The following is a 21,497-nucleotide window of genomic DNA, read 5'->3' on the forward strand; positions in this document are numbered from 1 at the left end:
GGTGTGAGCCACTGCCCCAACCTTAAGAGTTCTTTATTCCAGACACAAGTTATTTATCAGATATTGATTTTCAAATATTCTTTTGAAGTCTGTAGCTTGTCTTTTCATTTTCTTAACTGTGCTTTTGCAGAGCAAAGATTTTAATTTTGATGAAGTGTGATTTATCAATTTTTCTTTTATGGATCATGCTCTTGGTATCACATCCAAAAACTCTTTGCATAACCCAAGATGTAAAGGATTGTCTTCTATGTTTTCTTCTACACATTTTGTAGTTGTATATTCTATATGTAAGGTTTATAATCCATTTTAATTTTTATATAAGGTGTGATGTATAGGTTAAGCTCATTTTAGTTTTACATGTAGATGTTCAGTTGTTCCAGCCCCATTTGTCAAAAAACCCATCCTTTCCCCATTCAATAGCCTTTGAATCTTCTTCAGAATCAATTAGTCATATTTATGTGGGTCTGTTTCTGAACTTTCTATTCCATTGACCTATGTGTATATCCTTTTGCAAATATCACTGATATTTGTTTTTTTCTTACATTTTTATTTCAAAATCTAAGGATATCTTATAACCCAGAAATATTTTTTATATCTTGTCATGTCTTAGAGGAAAGACTGGTCTTTCTTTTTTCATTGATGTTTTTCTTCTCTCTTCATACTCCAGAGGTAGATGAAAACCAGGGGGACCACAATGACCATAGTGATGTCTGAGGTCATTCTGGGGCACAGACCTCAGCCTGGGTTACTCCACTTGGCCTATCTTTAGATCCAAAACTACTTCTGCTGACTGCTGAGATATACAAAGGAGAAGAATGAGGTTGGGGAAACGAATTCTATGCTAAGACGTGTCTCCATGCAGTCCTCCTACACTGAGCAGAGCATGAGTCAGGTGCATAGAGCAGAATTTTGTCCTAAATCAGGAACTTCAGAGTTTTCTGAAGAATGTGGCTATGTAAAGCACCTCCCACCCCACCCTTACTTCTCAAGTACATTATGTGGCAAGTCTGAAAAAACTTACACTTCTGTTGTTAAATGTGGGGGATAAAATATAAACTTAGCTTAAAGAGGAAGCTGTCTTGGGCAATGCAAATGATTTATTGTGTTTCCTGAAGATGTGACAGGTGCTGACTACCATTGATGCCTGGTTGCAATAAAATGCAAAGCTCCCTCAAGAATTTTTGAAATGCATCAAGTTAAGTGTTCTAATCTAGCAAAAGGACCTGCATGTATAAATTTTTCATGCTTTTGCCAAGTGTTTTGCCCTTTAGTTTAGTTAAGGGCCCCAAATGAATGGAAAGCCTGTGTTGTCTGCTTAATTTTGTAGCTGTGGAAACCTTCCAGTTTTCTCCTTTGTCTAATACCTTCAGGAGCTCAATGCTAGATTGAAGCTTAATTTAATAACCATGTGGCATGTAAAATAGTAAACCAAACATCTTTTCCTTTACAGCAAAAAAAAGAAAAAAAAAAAAACAAAAAAACCTCACTCATGGATATAGTGTACACATGCCAGTGGATATATAGTCATAACTGCAGTCATTGGTAGCACAGAAATAAATATGCATTGAAGACACAGAGATGAATTTGAATTCTGGTTCCATGAGCTACCATTCTTTGACCTTGGGCAAGTTACATCACTTCTTTAAGCCTCAGTTTCCCCATCTGTAAAATGTGGATAGCAACATCTACCTTGCAGAGTTGTTGGGAGCATCAAATGAAATGATGGGCTAGCCCAGTGTCTGACTTACTGCGTTTAAGAAATATCAACTATTACTCTACTTCCCAGTGACAGTCCAAATGCAGACCAGTGTTATAACTCTACTTCTCAAACATTAATGAGCATGCAAATTACGGTGACCTTGTTAAATGCAGATCCTGATTCTCTAAGTCTGGGGCAGGCCTGAAATTCTACACTTCTACCTAACTTCCAGGTGAAGCTGAGGACAACACTTTAAAGGGCAAGGTGGTAAAAGATGTTTGCAAGTGCAAATGTTAATTTGTGTAACTAATGGTTCCCAATACTGTCTGCACATGAGAAGCTCCCAGGAAAAGAAAATTTTTAATGATGCTGACCTCATCCCCAAAATAATTTAATTTTAACAGATCCAAAGTAGTGCCTGGGCATTAGTGTTTTAAAAGCCTCCCAGGTGATTCCAATGTTAGTCAAGATTGAGGCCCTCTGCTTAATGAATCTAATTTGTAGCTGGGCTTGAGAAAAAAACCTCTTCATAGAATTGTTTCCAACAGTGTTTTGACTGACTCTGTAACTTACAATAAGCAAGAATGTTTCAGGATTTCAAAAATGTATTGCATTTCCTAAACCCCTTATTTTGTATGGAATAATCAAGCTCAAAATTTGCATGTCTTAGAAACTTTACTTGGGGCAAAATTAGACCAAATAACAATTAATCTTCTAGGTATTCTGAGCTATTCAGACACATGATTCATGTTTGCTAATTGCTGTTTTCTCTTGTAAATATTAGCTGAAAAATGTCGCCTGTCTGAAAAGGAGCATACTTTATGCCTATCACTCCCGGCACATATTCTTACAAAGCAGACAGGAAAAACAGGAAGAAAATGGACTTTTATCAAAGGCCCAGGCAGTAAAGAGGGGAGTTCTGCTGTAAACTAAGGGGAGTTCCAGAGGAAGTTATAGGCGTTCCCTTTCTCATGACACGAAAGCATAGTGCAGTAAATAAATTTGCTAAATAGATTCAACAGAGTCTCTACCCAAAGTCATCTATTTAATTCTTGTTGTTACGCAGACTCAGCAACTAACCTTCCTTGTAAGTCCCATTTTCTTCCCTGTTTCCTGTGTGTCATATGTAATTAAACAAGAGAAGAATTATAGAAAAGTAAAAGTAGTAGGTAATTCTTGAACTTGGCATATGACTACTACACATTTAATGAATAGTTGAATATTATTCTTCAAGGACGGATCGGATTTGGTATCAGGTGGCTCTGCATTAAGTTATAAGGGACTTAATAACTCAAGTATTTAAGGATGGCTTCCATCATAAAGGGATCTGCCCTGAAGAGGGTCCCATTATGGAGATTCCGAGGTGAGAGCTATTCCAAGTGTGCAGTGGAATAAAATAAAAGAATCATACAGGAAATCTCTTTTTACATGCATTATTTCAGGTTCTTTGCAACCTGGCACAGCAAGTGCAGATATGATTAGCACTGTTGTACACACATACACTCACCTTATAGCCCTGCCCCTGTGCCCCTCCTGCACAAAAGAATGCTGGGCACACATGAACTCCTCTCTGTAGAAAGTCACATTAATGTTCTAGCCATAGTTAAAACAGGGAATAGAGGCAAGCTATAAATGTCGGTCATTTGAAATAAATCTCAGGTTTGTGGATATCACTATCAAGTATGCTGTGTGGCAATTAAGAAGGTCAATTTGTGTGATCACAGGCAAGTTGCAGTTTGATGAAAGGAAAGCAGAGGTGAATATATAACCAGGGTCATCCTTTCTTTCTCCCTCTCTCTCTTTCTGTTATTTATTTGCCAAGCTCTTAACTAGAACTTGGTATGCGCTATGTACTGGATATATCAAAGCAAACTCAGCCTGGTCTTTGCCTTCGAAGATTTGCAGGACAGTGGGAAGAAAAACTTGAATCAGAGGACAACTGCAATGGGAATCATTCAAGCAGCAGAAAACCCAAAAGTTACTTATACTGTGAAATCTGATCAGAGAATGGACTGTCCTGGTTAGTAAAATATCCTGGAGGATAAAGATTGACCATGCATTCCACATATGAATTACCACTTTCCCAAGAATTAAAGGTACGAAAGAAAGGAACGAACATTTGCTGAGTGCCTACTGCCTGACAGATCTAGGCACTTCACATGTAACACCTCGTCCAGCCTCCACCATAATACTGAGAGGTAGAGTCCAACCTCATTTTACAGATAAAGAGGCTGAAGCTCACAGAGATTAAAGGATGGACTCGCAGTCAAAGGACTCCTAATCCTGATAGTCAGCATTTGAACCCAGGCTCACCTGTCACTATATCCTATGCTCTTGCATATCACATTTTATACTGAAACAACTTCTTGAATAGCTAATGCTTAGAAGAAGTCCCCAAATATTTGTTGAATGAATGATATGATTGAATGAACGAATGAAGCAAGCTCTACTGAACTAATCTTCTGTGATTATTCCAAAACTACTTCAAGATTTTCCTATACCTCCATCACAATGAATACCCATTCATTAATGATGGAAGCAGCCTAATTTTGTCATTTTTCACACTTTATTGATGTAAACACTACCTTTACTAGTTTGGCCACTCCTTATGCATTTTTATAGAACTATTTAGATCAATTCAACTTTTAAAAAATAAAACCATATACCCCTGTGGTAGATCAAAAACAAGTATCATTTGCACGGGTAAATAGAGAATAGGAAGAAAAATAAATGCAATGAAAATAAAGCAGTGTTATCAAATCCTACCCAGATACTGTTATCTACCTGGAAGATTCCTGTTTGATTAAAAGGAAAAATAGCCAGTGTTAGAGGTGTGGAAGTCTAGTTGCAAATTATATACAATTGAAGGATTAAAATATAATTGAAAAGGGAATAAATTCCTCTCTGAATAATTTAATTCCATTTAGGCTTTGATTCTGCCTCATCTAAAATCATCTTACATACTTCTAGTGGCGTGTCCCTCACATTTTGGTAAACACTGAGTGGAAACTACAGATTTTGAAGTCAAACATCTGACTGGCTCTGGATTTTAACTTTACTAATGCATGTCCTGAAGTGAACTGCTTGGAGCCAGTTTCCTCAACTATATAACCATAATGACAAAACATGTTTCATGGTCATGTTTTCAGTATTAAACAATATAGTAAAAGTTCTTGTACAGTGCCTGGCATGGTACATACTAGGTATACATTAAATATCAGTTCCATTTTTCCTTTCCCTTTATTGTTAGAAAATAGAAAGCATCTACAGTGGACTTGTATGATGTGGTGGTTAGAAATACCTGATCTGATTCTGGCTGTACAATCTTGGGCAAGTTACTTAACCTTTTTGTGCCTCATTTTTGTTTTCTGAAAAACAAGGATAGAATATTATTACCTACCTTGCTGGCTTCTAGGAAGACTCAGTGAGACAATGTGTTAGCAGAGTGTCTGACAATTGTAAGAACTCAACAAGTAATAGTTATTATCACCATCACTGGTGAGAGGAAGTGATATTTGGCAGGAAAATATATAAATTAATCAATATGGATTGAGGAAAATGAACCTGGAGAATAGGATGTGAAGGTATTTAAGTAACATGAGCTCAGACCTTGATGGTAGGGAAGTCGTAAGGAAGCATTTTGTTCTTATATGACATACGACCTGGAATGACTGTAGGGCTCGGGGGTCAGGGACTGGAGGTGGGAGAGGCCTCTGAGAGCAAGCAGTGTTGTCCACCAGAAGCTCTTGCTGGGGTGCCCAGAGAGGAGCAAAGGGCAGTCAGGTCCCCAGGAGGGAATGTTTGGAGGAGAGAGCTACCTCAGATCAGCGGGTCAAGAATCCCCCTCTTGCCCAGATGGACAGGGCAAAGGAGAGAAAGGATTCGCCAAGGGAATGTCGAGATAATGACAGGTGCCTTTTGGAAAATGGGGGTGAGATGGGTCTCAGGTCACACTTTGTAAGAACTGGAATGTAAAGTAAAGGCAGACAATGGCAAAATATCTTGTTTTCTTTTCAGCTTTATTCACAGTGACAGTCCCTAAGGAACTGTACATAATAGAGCATGGCAGCAATGTGACCCTGGAATGCAACTTTGACACTGGAAGTCATGTGAACCTTGGAGCAATAACAGCCAGTTTGCAAAAGGTGGAAAATGATACATCCCCACACCGTGAAAGAGCCATTTTGCTGGAGGAGCAGCTGTCCCTAGGGAAGGCCTTGTTCCACATACCTCAAGTCCAAGTGAGGGACGAAGGACAGTACCAATGCATAATCATCTATGGGGTTGCCTGGGACTACAAGTACCTGACTCTGAAAGTCAAAGGTGAGTGGTGTCAAGGACTAGAATCCATGGAAGCATCTCTCCAACAGAGGACCTGCAAGTCACAGAAACCCATTAAAGGTAGCTCAAGCAAAAACAAGAAGGCTGCTTTTAAGGAGACAGCTATTTCAGAGAAAACGAAAGCATCTGCTCGGAAATAATTTTTGACATCTGAGTACAAAGCAGCTGAAGTACAAGTGAAAGGAGGTAGGAGCTATAGGAATAAAATGGGACTGGAGGAAGCCAGGAAAATTAGTCCTTGAAATGTGGGAGGGTTTGAAAAATAAACTTTGCCTAATTCACAGTTCTCCCATGGAACATCCCTGACTTGATTATTAAGGTATTCTTTTTCAATAGTTTATAGCCTGAATCCAGAGTTTTTAAAACTATGGTTTGCCACCCATTAGTGAATTAAAATATCAATTTAGTGAGTAGCAACCAGATGCATGTTTCCCACCCTTTAAAAAATAATGAATAGAAGAGAATAGATAGAGTAGATCAGAAGACATCACAGAGTAGTACTGAGTACTGTAAAACTAATTTCTGAGGTGGGTGTGTGTGTGTGTTGGCTCATGGTATAAATTTTTTTTTCTTACTTTGGATCATAAAAAAGTTACAAGTTTGGAAAACACTGCTCAAATGCAAGCCCTATTTATTGCAGATGAAGTAGCTGAGATCCAGTGAAGGGAAGTGGGTAGCCCAAGAGAGTCCCATGAAGTCTATAGCTGTCCCTATTCCTCTGGATTCAGGGACCTCTGCACCCCCCAGCACAAGTCAAAACCCTAAATATAAAGAGAATCTTCACACTCTTGTTTGTTCTAGAAAAGGTGATTTGGGGAAAGACATATGACAACTATAAAAAATGGATTTTGCTTGTTCATTGGCTTGAGTGCTCCGAGATACACTATGCCAATATTTCTCTGGCCTCTCCCCTCGCACGCATTGGACCTCAGATGGTCTATACTGTCTTCTAGAGGGTCTGTGGGTTTTGGCCCCAAAAAACCATTAACCTTGGCAGAAGTGTGTGACTTTATGATCTGGTACAAAGAAGGACAAACTAGAGGGACTGGACATGAGGATGAATTTGTGTTCACCCTTGTCCTTGGGCAGGTTATTTTGTCTTTCATAACCTTACATTTTGCTTATTTGTAGAAGAAGAACAATAGTGGTACCAACCACACAGGATTTTTGTCAACATTGAGAGAGATAATGAATATCAAGAACTGAGCATGGTACCTGGCATATAATAAGGGTCCACAGAGTTGGTTAAAAGACCCTCAGTTGTTACAGGGACAGTGACCTCCTCACACCTTAACCATCCAACCATCCATGAGTCACCAGGAAAGCCATTAGCCTAGATGTAACTGTTTTCTATCTTTATTGCATTTCCTACATCCAGGCAGCAGCTGGAAGGAACTCTAGAATACTGAAGTTAGTCTGAGTTCCCTTAATGTAAGGCTGTACATTCTTGGGATGCCTTGATGTACTCAAATATCTGCAACCCTAAATCACCACCTCTGTGTTTATTGATCTCTATCTGAACGCTGTATTAATGGGCCAGGCCTTCTGCCCATTCTCTCAAGCTGAGGACTGTCTCTCATTCCTGGGGAGGCACCCTGCCTACTCCTTACCTAGACCAGGGATTTCTCAGTTGTGGAGAGATTTGTTCCTTATAGTGTTGGTCATCAAACTGGGATATTTGGGGATTACAAAGACTTTTCAAGGGATGTATGGGCACAGGCAGTTTTAGGAAGTGAGTTTCCAGATCCTCATCTTCCCCAAATACTCCTTCCCAAAATTGACGAGCCTGAGAATGTGCATGCCAGGCAAGGCTCTTGGGATTCCCCTGAAACACTTCCTCTTGTAAGCCTACCACTTACTCATCATTAATATAGTCCATTGTCCCAGGGTGTAAAACCCTCTATAGTGTTAAACAAAAGAATGATTGGGAACATTGACACCTGATGGAACTGTTATGACTAAAAACCCTTTTGCAAATAATGTGGTATCAAATTTTCTGCTTTCAACAACATTGAAGGAGACTCTTATAAAGTTAATAGCTGATAATCAAAAATGAGTAATTTTTGCCATGTAAACCAGGTCAAAGAATGAAATGACATTGCTATAACAAATCTGCTACCATTCCCATTGATTTACTCATACAAACAAGATTCCTTAGCCCTTATAAGCTACAAAAAAATGAAAAATAGAAATAGAATTGATGCTGAATTCTATTATATAGAATCATTCCAACCATGTCATATGCTTCTTCAGATTCATGAATAATTTGAAAAAGACAGCCATATCCATCTTATTAAGAGACACATTTCCAATAAATTTTCATCTTTCATGTTTAATAATTATCAATATTCATAACATTTTACATTTTGATCAAATATGTGTTAATAATAATAGAAATTAGATCTCAATGCAGAAAACCTTGAATACTTCAACGCTTCATAGTCACAAGAGAAAAGTTTTAATTTCAATAACTATAAATATTTTGTTGTAAAGACATATAACAATAATCAATGCAAAATCTGTCAAACAAAAATATGTTACATTAAGACAAAATTCTGTAGGGAAGGTGAAATTGGAAGTGAGGTTCAATGAATGAAAAGAAACAATTTAGACAGAGAAGAATTTTTTCATTTAATAATTTATTTATTTTTACTTAGAGGGAATTGAATTCATTAGATTCCTTACTTTAAAAAGTCTCTCTTATTTGTCTTATTTATTTATTCTCTTTCTGTCCACATTTTCCAGTCTCATTCCCCTTTTTTAACACAGGAAATTATTCCAGCCTGTTTCATACGTATTATTTTGTTTGTAAGAGCTTATTTAAAATATGTAATATTGTTTTAGATGCATTTTTTTTCTTGTGGAAACTATATTGTACTATGTACATATATTTTAGAAATTGACACATTAACTAAGTTTATTGTGAAAACATGATTACAAGCAATGACAGACATACAGTAGAAAAAAATCTGAAGTTATGTGCACCTTCTTTTGAGACCTTTTTTTGGGTATATGTGAAATGTATTTTATCTTTTTTTAAATTGACAATAATTGTACGTATTTATGGGGTACCTAGTGATGTTTCAGTACGTACAATGGATAGTGATCAGATCGGGGTAATTAGCATATTCATCATCTCAAATATTTATCATTTCTTTGTGTTGAGAACATTCCATGTCCTCCTTCTAGCTATTTGAAACTATATACTGTTGTTAAATATTTTTATGTATTTTTCAAGGATGATGTTGTATATAAAAGATAACATTTTATATTTAGACACCTTTGAATACATATGTAAGAGTAAAATAATTGTTTTACTAAAAGAATTCGTAAGATGCTGAACATTATATGTTTTTCCAGTATAGAAACCTATGAAAAATTCTAAGAATCAACTTAATAGGTGAGAAGAGCATACTGTATCATAATGATTTTAGGAGGAAGCAATAAAAAAGTAGAAAACCATCACTAAGAGTAGGCTACCCTGATCCAGGGTCTCTATAAGAAGCAAGATAGATCTGGGGCCCCAGTGAGGGTTCCCATGAATGAAGCAGGACTAGAAGAAGGACATGTTTTTATCTTAAAATGCCTGATCCATGGCATAAAGCTTGAAAATGGGTTTGTTTATAGCACCTTCATTGACGTCTGGGCAGAAAATCACATCAAATATAGTAAAAAGAGTTAATTTGAAAAGGACAGAAAAAATTATGAGGTGGAATGACTGGAGATTCTGAAAGAGACAGTGATAAAGGACTGTGGTTTCTGAAAAGCCAAGTGGCATCTACATTACTGGGGGCAATCCATCTGAGGAAGGGGCGGGAGCATGGCCAAAGAACAGAGAGGCCCCAGGAACCCAGGGGTCTCTCAGAGGAGCTGGGATTGAGAACTGGTCTGTGCAAAGGTTTCCAGACAGGGTCACAGAGGAGGCACTAAAAACAAGAACACCAAGGGCCAAACCATCCTGAAGGCCTGGGCAGGTCAGGGGAATGGGAAGAGCCAACACCAGGAATGCGCTGAAGCTTACAGAAGTACTTCAAACCAGAAACAATGAATTTAAACTATGCCCTACAACAAATAGACTTAACAGATAGTTACAGAACATTCTACTCAACAATTGCAGAATATACATTCTATTCATCAGCATATGGAACATTCTCCAAGATAGACTATATAATAGGCCAAAAAACAAGTCTCAGTAAATGTAAGAAAATCAAAATTATATCAAGTACTCTCTTAGATCACAGTGGAGTAAAACTGGAAATCAGCTCCAAAAGGAACCTTCAAAACCATGCAAATACATGGAAGTTGAATAGTGAATGATCATTGGGTGAACAATAAAATCAAGATAGAAATAAGAAACTCTTTGAACTGAATAATAGTGATACAACCTATCAAAACTCTGGGATACAGCAAAAGCAGTGCTAAGAGAAATGTTCATAGCATTAAATGCCTACATCAAAAAGTCTGAAAGAGCACAAATAGGCCATCTAAGGTCACACCTCCTGGAGCTGGAGAAACAAGAACAATCCAAACCCAAACCCAGCAGAAGAAAAGAAATTACAAAGATCAGGGCATAACTAAATGAAATTGAAACAAAAAAATACAAAAGAGAAATTAAACAAAAATCTGTTTATTTGAAAAGATAAATAAAATTGATAACCAAGAAAAGAAGAGAGAAGATCCAAATAATCTCAATTAGAAACAAAATGGAGATATTACTACTGATATCACGGAAATACAAAAGATTATTCAAGGCCACCATGAATACCTTTACATGTATAAACCAGAAAAGCTAGAGGAGACGGATACATTCCTGAAATATACAACCCTCCTAGATTAAACCAGGAAGATACAGAAACTATAAACAGATCAATAACAAGCAGCAAGATTGAATGGTAACCTTTAAAATTGTCAACAAAAAAAAGTCCAGGACCAGACAGATTCACAGCTGAATTCTATCAGACATTCAAAGAAGAATTGGTCCCAATCCTATTGACACTATTCCACAGGATAGAGAAAGAGGGAATCCTCCCTAAATCATTCTATGAAGTCAGTAGCACGCTAATACCAAAACCAGGAAAGGACATAACAAAAAACAAAAGCTACAGACCAGTATCCCTGATGAACATAGATGCAAAAATCCTCAACAAAATACTAGCTAACCAAATCCAACAGCATATCAAAAAGATTATCCACCATGATCAAGTGGGTTTTATACCAGGGATGCAGGGATGGTTTAACATCCCCAAGTTAATAAAGGTGATACACCACACAAACAGAATTAAAAACAAAAATCACATGATCATCTCAATAGCCCCAGAAAAAGCATTTGACAAAATCTAGCATCCTTTATGATTAAAACCCTCAGCAAAATCAGCACAGAAGGAACATATCTTGAGTAATAAAAGCTACCTATGACAAACCCACAGCCAACATTATACTGAATGGGGAAAAGTTTAAAGCATTCTCCCTGAGAATTGGAACAACACAAGAATACCCACTTTCACCACTTTTATTCAGCATAGTACTGGAAGTCCTGGCCAGAGCACTCAAAGAGAAAGAAATAAAGGGCATCCAAATTGGTAAAGAGGAAGTCAAACTGTTGCTGTTTGCTGATGATATGATCATATACCTAGAAAACCCTAAGGATTCATCTTAAAAGCTCGTAGAACTGGTAAACGAATTCAGCAAAGTTTCAGGATACAAAATTAACATACACAAATCAGTAGCTCTGCTATACACCAACATCAACCAATAGCTGCAAAAATAAAATAAAATACTTAGGAATATACCTAACCAAGGACATGAAAGACCTCTACAAGGAAAACTACAAATCACTACTGAAAGAAATCAAAGATGACACAAACGAATGGAAACACATCCCATGTTCATGAATACATAGAATCAATATTGTGAAAATGACCATACTGGCAAAAGCAATCTACAAAGTCAATGCACTCCCCATCAAAATACTACCATAGTTCTTCACAAAACTAGAAAAAACAATCCTAAAATTCATATGGAACCAAAAAAGAGCCCACATAGCCAAAGCAAGAAAGACTAAGCAAAAAGAACAAACCTGGAGGTATCACACTGCCTAACTTCAAACCATACTATAACACAATAGTCACCAAAACAGCATAATACTAGTATAAAAATAGGCAGATAGACCAATGGAACAAAATGGAGAACCTAGAAATAAAGCCAAATACTTACAGCCAACTGATCTTTGACAAAGCAAACCAAAACATGAAGTGGGGAAAGGACACCCTATTCAACAAACAGTGCTGGGATGATTGGCTAACCACATGGAGAAGAATAAACTGGATCCTCATATCTCACCTTATAAAAAAATTAACTCAAAATGGATCAAAGACTTAAATCTAAGACCTGAAACCATAAAGATTCTAGAAGATAACATCAAAAAAGCCCTTCTAGACATTAACTTAGGCAAAGACTTCGTGACCAAGAACCCAAAAGCAAATGCAACAAAGACAGATAAATAGTGGGACTTAATTAAACTAAAAAGCTTCTGCACAGCAAAAGAAATAATCAGCAGAGTTAACAGACAACCCACAGAGTGGGAGAAAATGTTCACAATCTATACATCTGACAAAGGACTAATATCCAGAATCTACAAGGTATGCAAATAAATCAGCAAGAAAAAAAAACAAATAATCCCATCAAAAAATCGGCTGAGGACATGAATAGACAATTCGCAAAAGGAGATATACAAATGACCAACAAGCATATGCTTGTTGCTCAACATCACTAATTCTCAGGGAAATGCAAATCAAAACCACACTGTGATACCACTTTACTCCTGCGAGAATGGCCATAATAAAAAAATAATAGATGTTGTCATGGATGTGGTGAAAAGAGAACACTTTTACACCATTGGTGGGAATGTAAACTAGTACAACCACTATGGAAAACAGTGTGGAGATTCCTTTAAAAACTAAAAGTAGATCTACCATTTGATCCAGCAATTCCACTACTAGGTATCTACTCAGAGGAAAATAAGTAATTATTTAAAAAAAGATACTTGCACACACATGTTTATAGTGGCACAATCAGCAATTGCAAATATATGGAACCAGCCCAAATGCCCATCAATCAGTGAGTGGATAAAGAAAATGTGGTATATATATTATACATACATATATATGTATAATATATATATACACACACACACACACACACACCATGGAATACTACTTAGCTATGAAAAGGAATGAAATAATAGCATTTGCAGCAACCTGGATGGAATTGGAGACTATTATTCTAAATGAAGTAACTCAGGAATGGAAAACCAAACATTGCATGTTCTCACTCATAAGTGTGAGCTAAGCTATTAGAATGCAAAGGCATAAGAATGATACAGTGGACTTTCAGGACTTGGAGTAAAGGATGGGTGGGGGTGAGGGATTAAGAAAATACACATTTGGTACAGTGTACACTGCTTGGGTGATGGGTGCACCAAAGTCTTAAAAATTACCACTAAAGAATTTATCCATGGCCAGGCGCGGTGGCTCACGCCTGTAATGCCAGCACTTTGGGGGGCCGAGGTGGGCGGATCACCTGATGTCAGGATTTTGAGACCAGCCTGGCCAACATGGTAAAACCCCATCTCTACTAATAATACAAAAATTAGCCAGGCGTAGTGACGCACGCCTGTAATCCCAGCTACTCTGGAGGCTGAGACAGGAGAATCGCTTGAACCCGGGAGGCGGAGGTTGCAGTGAGCTGAGAGTGAGCTGAGATCGCACCACTGCACTCCAGCCTGGGCGACAGAGTGAGACTCCGTCTCCAAAAAAACAAAGAAAAAAAACTTATCCATGTAACCAAACACCACCTGTTCCCCAAAAACTTATTGAAATAAAAAATAAATTTTAAAAAAAAGTACTTCAAACCAACAAAAAAGGCCCAAGAATGACAAGCATTCAACTTCAGCAAGTACAGGAAGGAGGCGGCATGACCTCCATTAAAAGGGCCTTCACCCTAAGAAGGAAAAAAAACAAGGGCAGAGGAAGGAAACAGTCAAAGAGAAGCAAGTCAGCAGTGAAAAGACAACTGCACGTTTAAGCCTCTAAGGCCCAAGGAAAGCATTTGCTAGAAGAGTCAAGTCTCAGTGTCTTTTTTTCTCTTGGGGAAGCAGAAGGGCATAAGAAAATCGGAGTCAAGAAAACAGTGTTCTGAGCTCTGCCTGCAGTAGGGGGAAGCCATTGGAGTAAAACAATACATGTTTTAAAAATAAAGAAAGAAAATTATTTTAAAAAAGAAAACAATGCCCTGAATTTCAAAGGGGGGAAAAGCTCCTGGGAATTACAAACTTGTTAACCTGCTATTCTTTTTCAGGCAATTTAACTGATGAATTGAAAGCAGTCCTAAAAGATTTAACTGATTACTAGAAACTTGCATAGATCCTCTAAGACCAAGGCATATAAAACTACATTTTTCCATTTATTTACTGTCATTATGACTATAAAACAGATACTACCATGTACACAGCTCATCTTTATTTCAGAAATTACAGCATTGCTTGTAACATATCTGTCAGACAGCCAGAACAAACCAGGGAAACAGAAACCATTTAAACCTGTGGAAATCTAAAGCAGATAATAGTAATTCTTTTAACGAGGGAGACTAAGAAGCCAAACAGAGAACAGGGAAGCAATTCAGAAATTAGCAATAGCAGAAAGCTGCTCCTTCCACTGGGCTATAGGGAAAAGGGGGAAGTCAGGGTTAATGGAGCCCAGGCATTAAAGTCACTTGACAGACACTGGAACCCGATGGGCCTGTCCATTGGTATCTGGAGCCAGGGAAGAGATGCATTTTCTGCTGGAGAGGCCACAAAAGTATAGAGCATGGGGGAGAAATACCTTCCCTTCTCCCTCCCATCCATCCTCTAGTGTTCCTGTCCTGCTTCCTATTGGCTGTCATGTGCCTAGGCTATACAGGCCACAGGAATCTGCCTTCCTGCAACACAGAGCAGAGAAGAAAAAGTGAGAGATGGATCTGAAGGCAAACAGACCCAGGATGCACAAAGCACACACCTTGTGTATAAGGTGGTAAAAGGTGGGATAATAACACAGCTGACTAGATCTATAACAGACTGAACAGCTAGTGGTTGTTGAGTCAGGGACAACGAAGGCTGGTTGATGGTCTTGAGTCAACTTGGAGACAATCTGCAAGTGCTAAGGGGTCTGTTATTGAGGTTGTAAGGATATAGCCAACTTAACTGAGCAGCAGATCATATATTTAGCAAAACTGATCTTATGACCTTAGGTTACATTAAAACCCTGGATATCTGTGCTGCTTAGATAATACCTAGAATATAGATTGTGTTACAGTATCCTTTTTAAAGAACTTGGCAAAACTAAACTATACCCAAAGACTACTATCTGGAAATGGGTCTGAAGACTGTGTCTTGTGAGATACAGTTAAAGGAGGTAGGCATGTTTTACTTAGGGTTGAAAAGACTAGATGGAGTCTTTCTAGTTATCTTCAAATACCAGAAGGGTTACCTACAATAATTGCTAACACTAATTGAGTTATGTTCTAGACATCTAACTAATTTATTTATTTAACACCCTTGTTAAGGATAAGTATTGCTGTATCCATTTCATAAACAAGAAAACCGAGGGTTTAAGAGGTCGTATAACTAGCCCTTGGCTAAAGCCTAGTCAAACTGCTTAGATTCTGAACTCTTGTTTTTAACTATGGTGCTTACCATATGTTGTGTTACTAAACTAGACAAATACTAATGGGTAGAAGCTACAAAGAGGCACAATTTTGCTTGGGCATGAAGAAAATCTTTCCAATGGAAGTTTAACTTGCTTATTGTATAATCATGGCAAAGACTGCTTCTAGAGGAAGTAGGAGTTTCCATTCATAGATGTTTTCAAGCAAAAGTTAATTATTTAGCAGGTTACTAATATCAGAAGATAAATATTACTAAAGATAACAAGGGACACTTCATAATGATAAAAAAGTGAGTTCTAAACATATAACAATCCTAAATGTGTGTCCATTTAACAGGATAGCTTCAAATATTAAACAATAATTGGCAGACTTAGGAGAACTAGTCAAATCCACATTTACATTTGAGATTTCAACTCATCTCTATTATAACTGATAGAACAATTAGGAAAACAGAAAATCTGAACAACACAATTAGCCATCTTGACCTAATTGACATATGGTATATAGAACGTACACCCAGCAACTGAAGAATACACATTGTTTTCAAGTGTATGTGGAACATTCATCAAAGCAATTATCTAGGAGAATTGCTGTAGAAGGTGTTTTTCATTGAGCAATAAGTCAGATGACTTGAATTTCTGGAGTACTTCCACCTCTTAAATTATAAAATTTACTCATCTTTTCCTAAGAATATCACCCTCAGTCCAGCTTCTCCATTGGGAAGCGATTCCTTTTCCGCCACCTCCCAAATAAGAAAGAGGCTGTGGAGACATTTCTGATACTGCAAAAATGTAGGATGTGGGCTCCTGTCCCTTCCCCAAACCTTGCTGATTCTTGTAGCCGAAGAGCTCTCTCTATGTCTCCCTATCTGCTCTCTCATGTATCCCAAGTCAAAGCCTCAGGCAAGCTCCCAATTCCTGGCATCCCTACTTCTGAAATCACTTCTCAACCAGGACACCAAGATCAGCTTCTTAGTCCAAGCCACCTGCAATAGTGGACCGGACCCTCACCTATAGTACTCTGTTCCTGTTCTTGTTCTACTTCATTCCCCAAAAGACTTGAGAGCTTACAGAAATAATCTACAGTATGATCATATAAAATGATTACAAAAGACATTGAACCAAGGGAAAATAAGTGTAGATAAATAACATAAAATGACAGATAAAGTGAGTACTCGAAATGCACACTTCAGGTACTGTTTGATTGTGAAAGATAGGCCAAAGTTTTGGCTTCAAGGAGACTGGTGAGTCTAACAGGTCAAGTCCTTCAGTAGACTGCTTCAGTGCCTGAATCGCCTCATCTTCTACTAGTGCTGGGTGCTTCTAAGAACCCCAGAGCATATTCCTCTACCTGCTTATGTTGCTCCATCCCTGGACATCTGCAATTACACGGAGACACATCCTCTTATAGTGATTCCAATGCAAAATGCATTACAAAATAGGAATATGAATTTTACCTACCTCATAGGGTCTGCATATCATTTAAATGACATAATGTATTATATGTATTATGTATATTTACACATTAAGGGGAAAGATGTCAGAGCTTTTTGGGACATACCAGCAGGCCCAGCTGGGTGTGCTGACCACATGGAGACAAGAACTTCAAGGGAGAGCCCAAGTGCATGCAGGTTCTGGTGGATGTTTCACTGTGCAGTGACCCTGCTCTCTAGTGAACCCAGATCTAGTGAGTGTTGCTTGCTACAACGAATCAAATTGTCAACTCTTAACATTGAGACCCACAACACAGGAGGGGAACAGAGGGGCAAAAATTGTGAAGAAGGGCATGAACATTCCTTCTCTTTCACAGGATGTAAAAGGACGTGGCACAAAGCTCAACACATAGAAAACAATAAGTAAATCATACACATCAGATGGTTTTCACATGGTTGTTACCACTATTTTCAATGTGAAATTGCTTTTCACAAAGTTTGTACCCATTTATACTTCCAACAATTTAGGAGAAAAAAGTTGTATCACACCTCTGCCTTTACTTCAAGACTATCCTTACTTCAAAAATTGTATCGAAATTTAATTTATTAAAGGAATATTTCCTACCTAATGAAAGCCAGTGCTCATTCCCTCTTCCTCTCACCAAAAATCAACAGGTGACTTTCCACACTGCCTGGTAACTGCATATCGTATTGATATTTGTTTATTTTTAGCTATTATCTAAGACCACTGGAAGGTAGGTTCTTGTGGCTTCTAGTCTCTCAGAATATCATGTTTATTTTATTTATTTTTAAAGCTTTTATAAAGTTATAAAGTTTTATTTTAATTTTAAAATTTATTTTTAACTGGCAATAATGTATATTTATGGGGTACAATGTGATGTTTTGATCTATGTATAGGTAATAGAAAGAGTCAGTCAAGCCAGGCACGGTGGCTCACGCCTACAATCCCAGCACTTTGGGAGGCCGAGGCAGGTGGATCACCTGAGGTCAGGAGTTCGAGACTAGCCTGACCAACATGGTGAAACCCCATCTCTACTAAAAATAGAAAAAATTAGCCAGGCATGGTGGCGGGTGCCTGTAATCCCAGCTACTGAGGAGGCTGAGGCAGGAGAATCGCTTGAACCTGGCGGGTGGAGGTTGCAGTGAGCCAAGATCACGCTGTTGCACTCCAGCCTGGGTGACAACAGTGAAACTCTGTCTCAAAAAAAAAAAAAAAAAAGAATAAATCAAACTAGTTTACATATCACATCACCAAGTTTTTTTTTTTTTTTTTGTGGTGAGAATGTAAAAAATTCATGCTTTTAGCAAATTGGAATACAGAATACATTATTATTAACTGTGGTCATCACACAGGGCAATAGATCACTATATTTCCTCCACTCTGAGACTGAGCAACATCTGCTCCATCCCCAGCCTCTGATAACCACCTTTCTACTTTGTTTCTATGGTATCTACTTTTATAGATTTCACAAATAAACGAGATCATACATTATCTGTCTTTCTGTGCCTGGCTTATTCAACTTAGCATAATACCCTTCAGTTCCATCCATGTTGTCATGAATAACAGATTTTACTTATTTCTAAGGGCTGTATAGTATTCCATATATATATTGTGTATATATACCACATTTTCTTTATTCATTCTCTGTTGATGGACATTTAGGTTGGTTCCACATCTTGGTTATTGTGAATCATGCTGAAATGAACATAGGAATACAGGTATCTCTTCAACATACTAATTTCAATTCCTTTGGATATATACCCAGAAATAGGACTGCTGGATCATGTGGTAATTCTATTTTTAGTTTTTTGAGGAACCTCTATACTATTTTCCAAAATGACTATACTTAGATCTCAGCTTTCTTGAGAGCAGGGAGCCATATCTTATTAATTCACTCTGCATATACTGCAAAGAAGCATGTGTGTGCATGAACTGTGTGTATTTGTGTATATGTATGTATATGTGTTAGGGAGAAGTGCAGAATAAATATACCCAACTCTTGACTATTTATAGACATTATCTAGGTCTTTATTTTTTTCTCTTCTTAATCTCAAAGAAAACTGAGGAAAGGAGGAAGTAAAAAGTAAATTTTTGACTGAAGATGTCTGGAAAAAGTACCAAATAAAGTGAGATAGTGGGTAATCTACTGATTTTTATTTTTCCATCCTCTTTCTGGCCCCCAATTGTGAAATAATTTACAGCACTATAAGAAAGAAGCCACAAATTTTGGTAGCTTAGACCACTGTTGAGATCTGGAATCAGAATTCCAATGTTCAAATATTGGTCCTACCAGTTATAAGCTCTATGACTATAAGCAAAATACTCAACTTCTCTATCTTCAGTTACCCTGCACAAAAATTGGGAATATCAACGATGCCATCTTTATTGCATTGTAAGAACTAAATAATTCAACATGTGGATAATAGCATGATATCAGGGATATAGAATGTGTTTACAAATGATAACCATTATTAATATTGATAGTGATAATTTTATTCATTTCACATGGCATTAAGTACCAAGCTCTATAGGAATCAGAAAATAAAGTCTTATTTCTTTTTCTTCTCTATTGTCCAGCTTCCTACAGGAAAATAAACACTCACATCCTAAAGGTTCCAGAAACAGATGAGGTAGAGCTCACATGCCAGGCTACAGGTTATCCTCTGGCAGAAGTATCCTGGCCAAACATCAGCGTTCCTGCCAACACCAGCCACTCCAGGACCCCTGAAGGCCTCTACCAGGTCACCAGTGTTCTGCGCCTAAAGCCACACCCTGGCAGAAACTTCAGCTGTGTGTTCTGGAATGCTCAAGTGAGGGAACTTACTTTGGCCAGCATTGACCTTCAAAGTAAGAGCTGCCCCCACTTCCTAGGTCTATCAGTCAGGGTTCAGGCAAGAAACAGATGGCACACTCCAGTGATTGGAGGAGAGTGTAATAAAGGGACTATTTATGAAGGTGTGATCAGCATTTGTAGAAACTACAAAGGATAGTGCAGAACACTGGGGCTTCAATATTGGGAGAGTAATTACCACTGTTGGAGAAGTTACTGGAATCAGAAGGCAACTGTAGGGAAAGCCCCATTTCACAGAAGCTGTAGCTACAGAATAGGGAAGCTGCCATCTGCAGCAACTCCAAAGGGTGGAAGCTGGATGAATGAATACCCCAACCTCATTCTCCTCCCACCCTCCAATCTCCTGCTAGTGCCTTCCATTGGCTGAACCCTGCTAGAAGTCAGAGAATACAAGGGTCCATTGTTGTATTCCATAAAAGTCAACTTCTCAGGACTCAGAGCAGTGTTGAAGTGTATAGAACAGATCTGGACAGGAAACAGAAAATATCTAGTACAATAGCTAATGACTGTGACTCATGTACAGTGTCATGAGCCAGCAGAATGAATATTTCTTTGCTGTATTTGCTGCCAGTCAGCTGGTTATGGGGTTTTTCCAAGAAATTTGGTCTCTTACAAAATCCTTCAGAGCCTTGACTGGCTATGCTGGGTATTTTTGGAAGGGATCCCATACTTTTGATCTTCATACACCAGCAGAATTTCAAACAATCTTGGGAAAATAACAACTTTTATCTGCCAAGTAAGGACAACAAACACCTAGTATCACAATCATTTTGCAAGAGACAGGTAATTTCATCACCAAGTGCATATGTTTCCTAATGCTCCTATATCAAATTACCACAAACTTCACAGTTTAAGACAACACAGATTTATTACCTGATACTTATGGAGGCCAGAAAGCCAGACTTGAGTTTCACTGGGCTCACATCAAGGTGTCAGCAGGATTGCAGAGGCCCTAAGGGAAGATTCCACTTTCCCGTCTTTTCCAGCTGCTAGAGGACACCTGCATTCATTGCCTTATGGCCCCTCCATCTTCAGAGGCAGCAACCCCATCATTCAGCCCTCTGCTTCTGTCACCACATCTCTCTCACTCTCTCTCTCTCTTTTTTTTTTTTTTTTTTTTTGAGATGGAGTCTTATTCTGCCACCCAGGCTGGAATGCAGTGCCACTATCCCGGCTCACTCCAACCTCCGCCTCCCAGGTTCAAGCAATTCTCCTGTCCCAGCCTCCTGAGAAGCTGGGATTACAGGCACATGCTACCATGACTTGCTAATTTTTGTATTTTCAGTAGAGATGGGGTATCTCCATGTTGGCCAGGCTGGTCTCAAACTCCTGATCTCAGGTGATTTTCCTGCCTCGGCCTCCCAAAGTTCTGGGATTATAGGAGTGAGCCACTGTGATCAGCCACATCTCTTTCTCTAACTAGCTTGCTTCTCTTTGCCACCTCTTAAGG

The 21,497-nt window shown here is 38.2% G+C and overlaps 1 protein-coding gene across 2 annotated transcripts in view; it reads left to right on the forward strand.

Moving 5' to 3' along the window:
* PDCD1LG2 (programmed cell death 1 ligand 2) overlaps nucleotides 1-21,497 on the forward strand; it is a 58,975-nt gene that overhangs the window by 18,811 nt on the left and 18,667 nt on the right. For both annotated transcript variants that reach the window (XM_010365085.2, XM_010365084.2), the window contains exons 3-4: nucleotides 5,717-6,022; nucleotides 19,774-20,043. In XM_010365085.2, coding sequence (XP_010363387.2) covers nucleotides 5,717-6,022; nucleotides 19,774-20,043 — 576 coding nt within the window. The remainder of the gene's footprint in view (nucleotides 1-5,716; nucleotides 6,023-19,773; nucleotides 20,044-21,497) is intronic.

Source organism: Rhinopithecus roxellana, chromosome 16 (genome assembly GCF_007565055.1).
Source record: "Rhinopithecus roxellana isolate Shanxi Qingling chromosome 16, ASM756505v1, whole genome shotgun sequence".
Taxonomy (NCBI): domain Eukaryota; kingdom Metazoa; phylum Chordata; class Mammalia; order Primates; family Cercopithecidae; genus Rhinopithecus; species Rhinopithecus roxellana.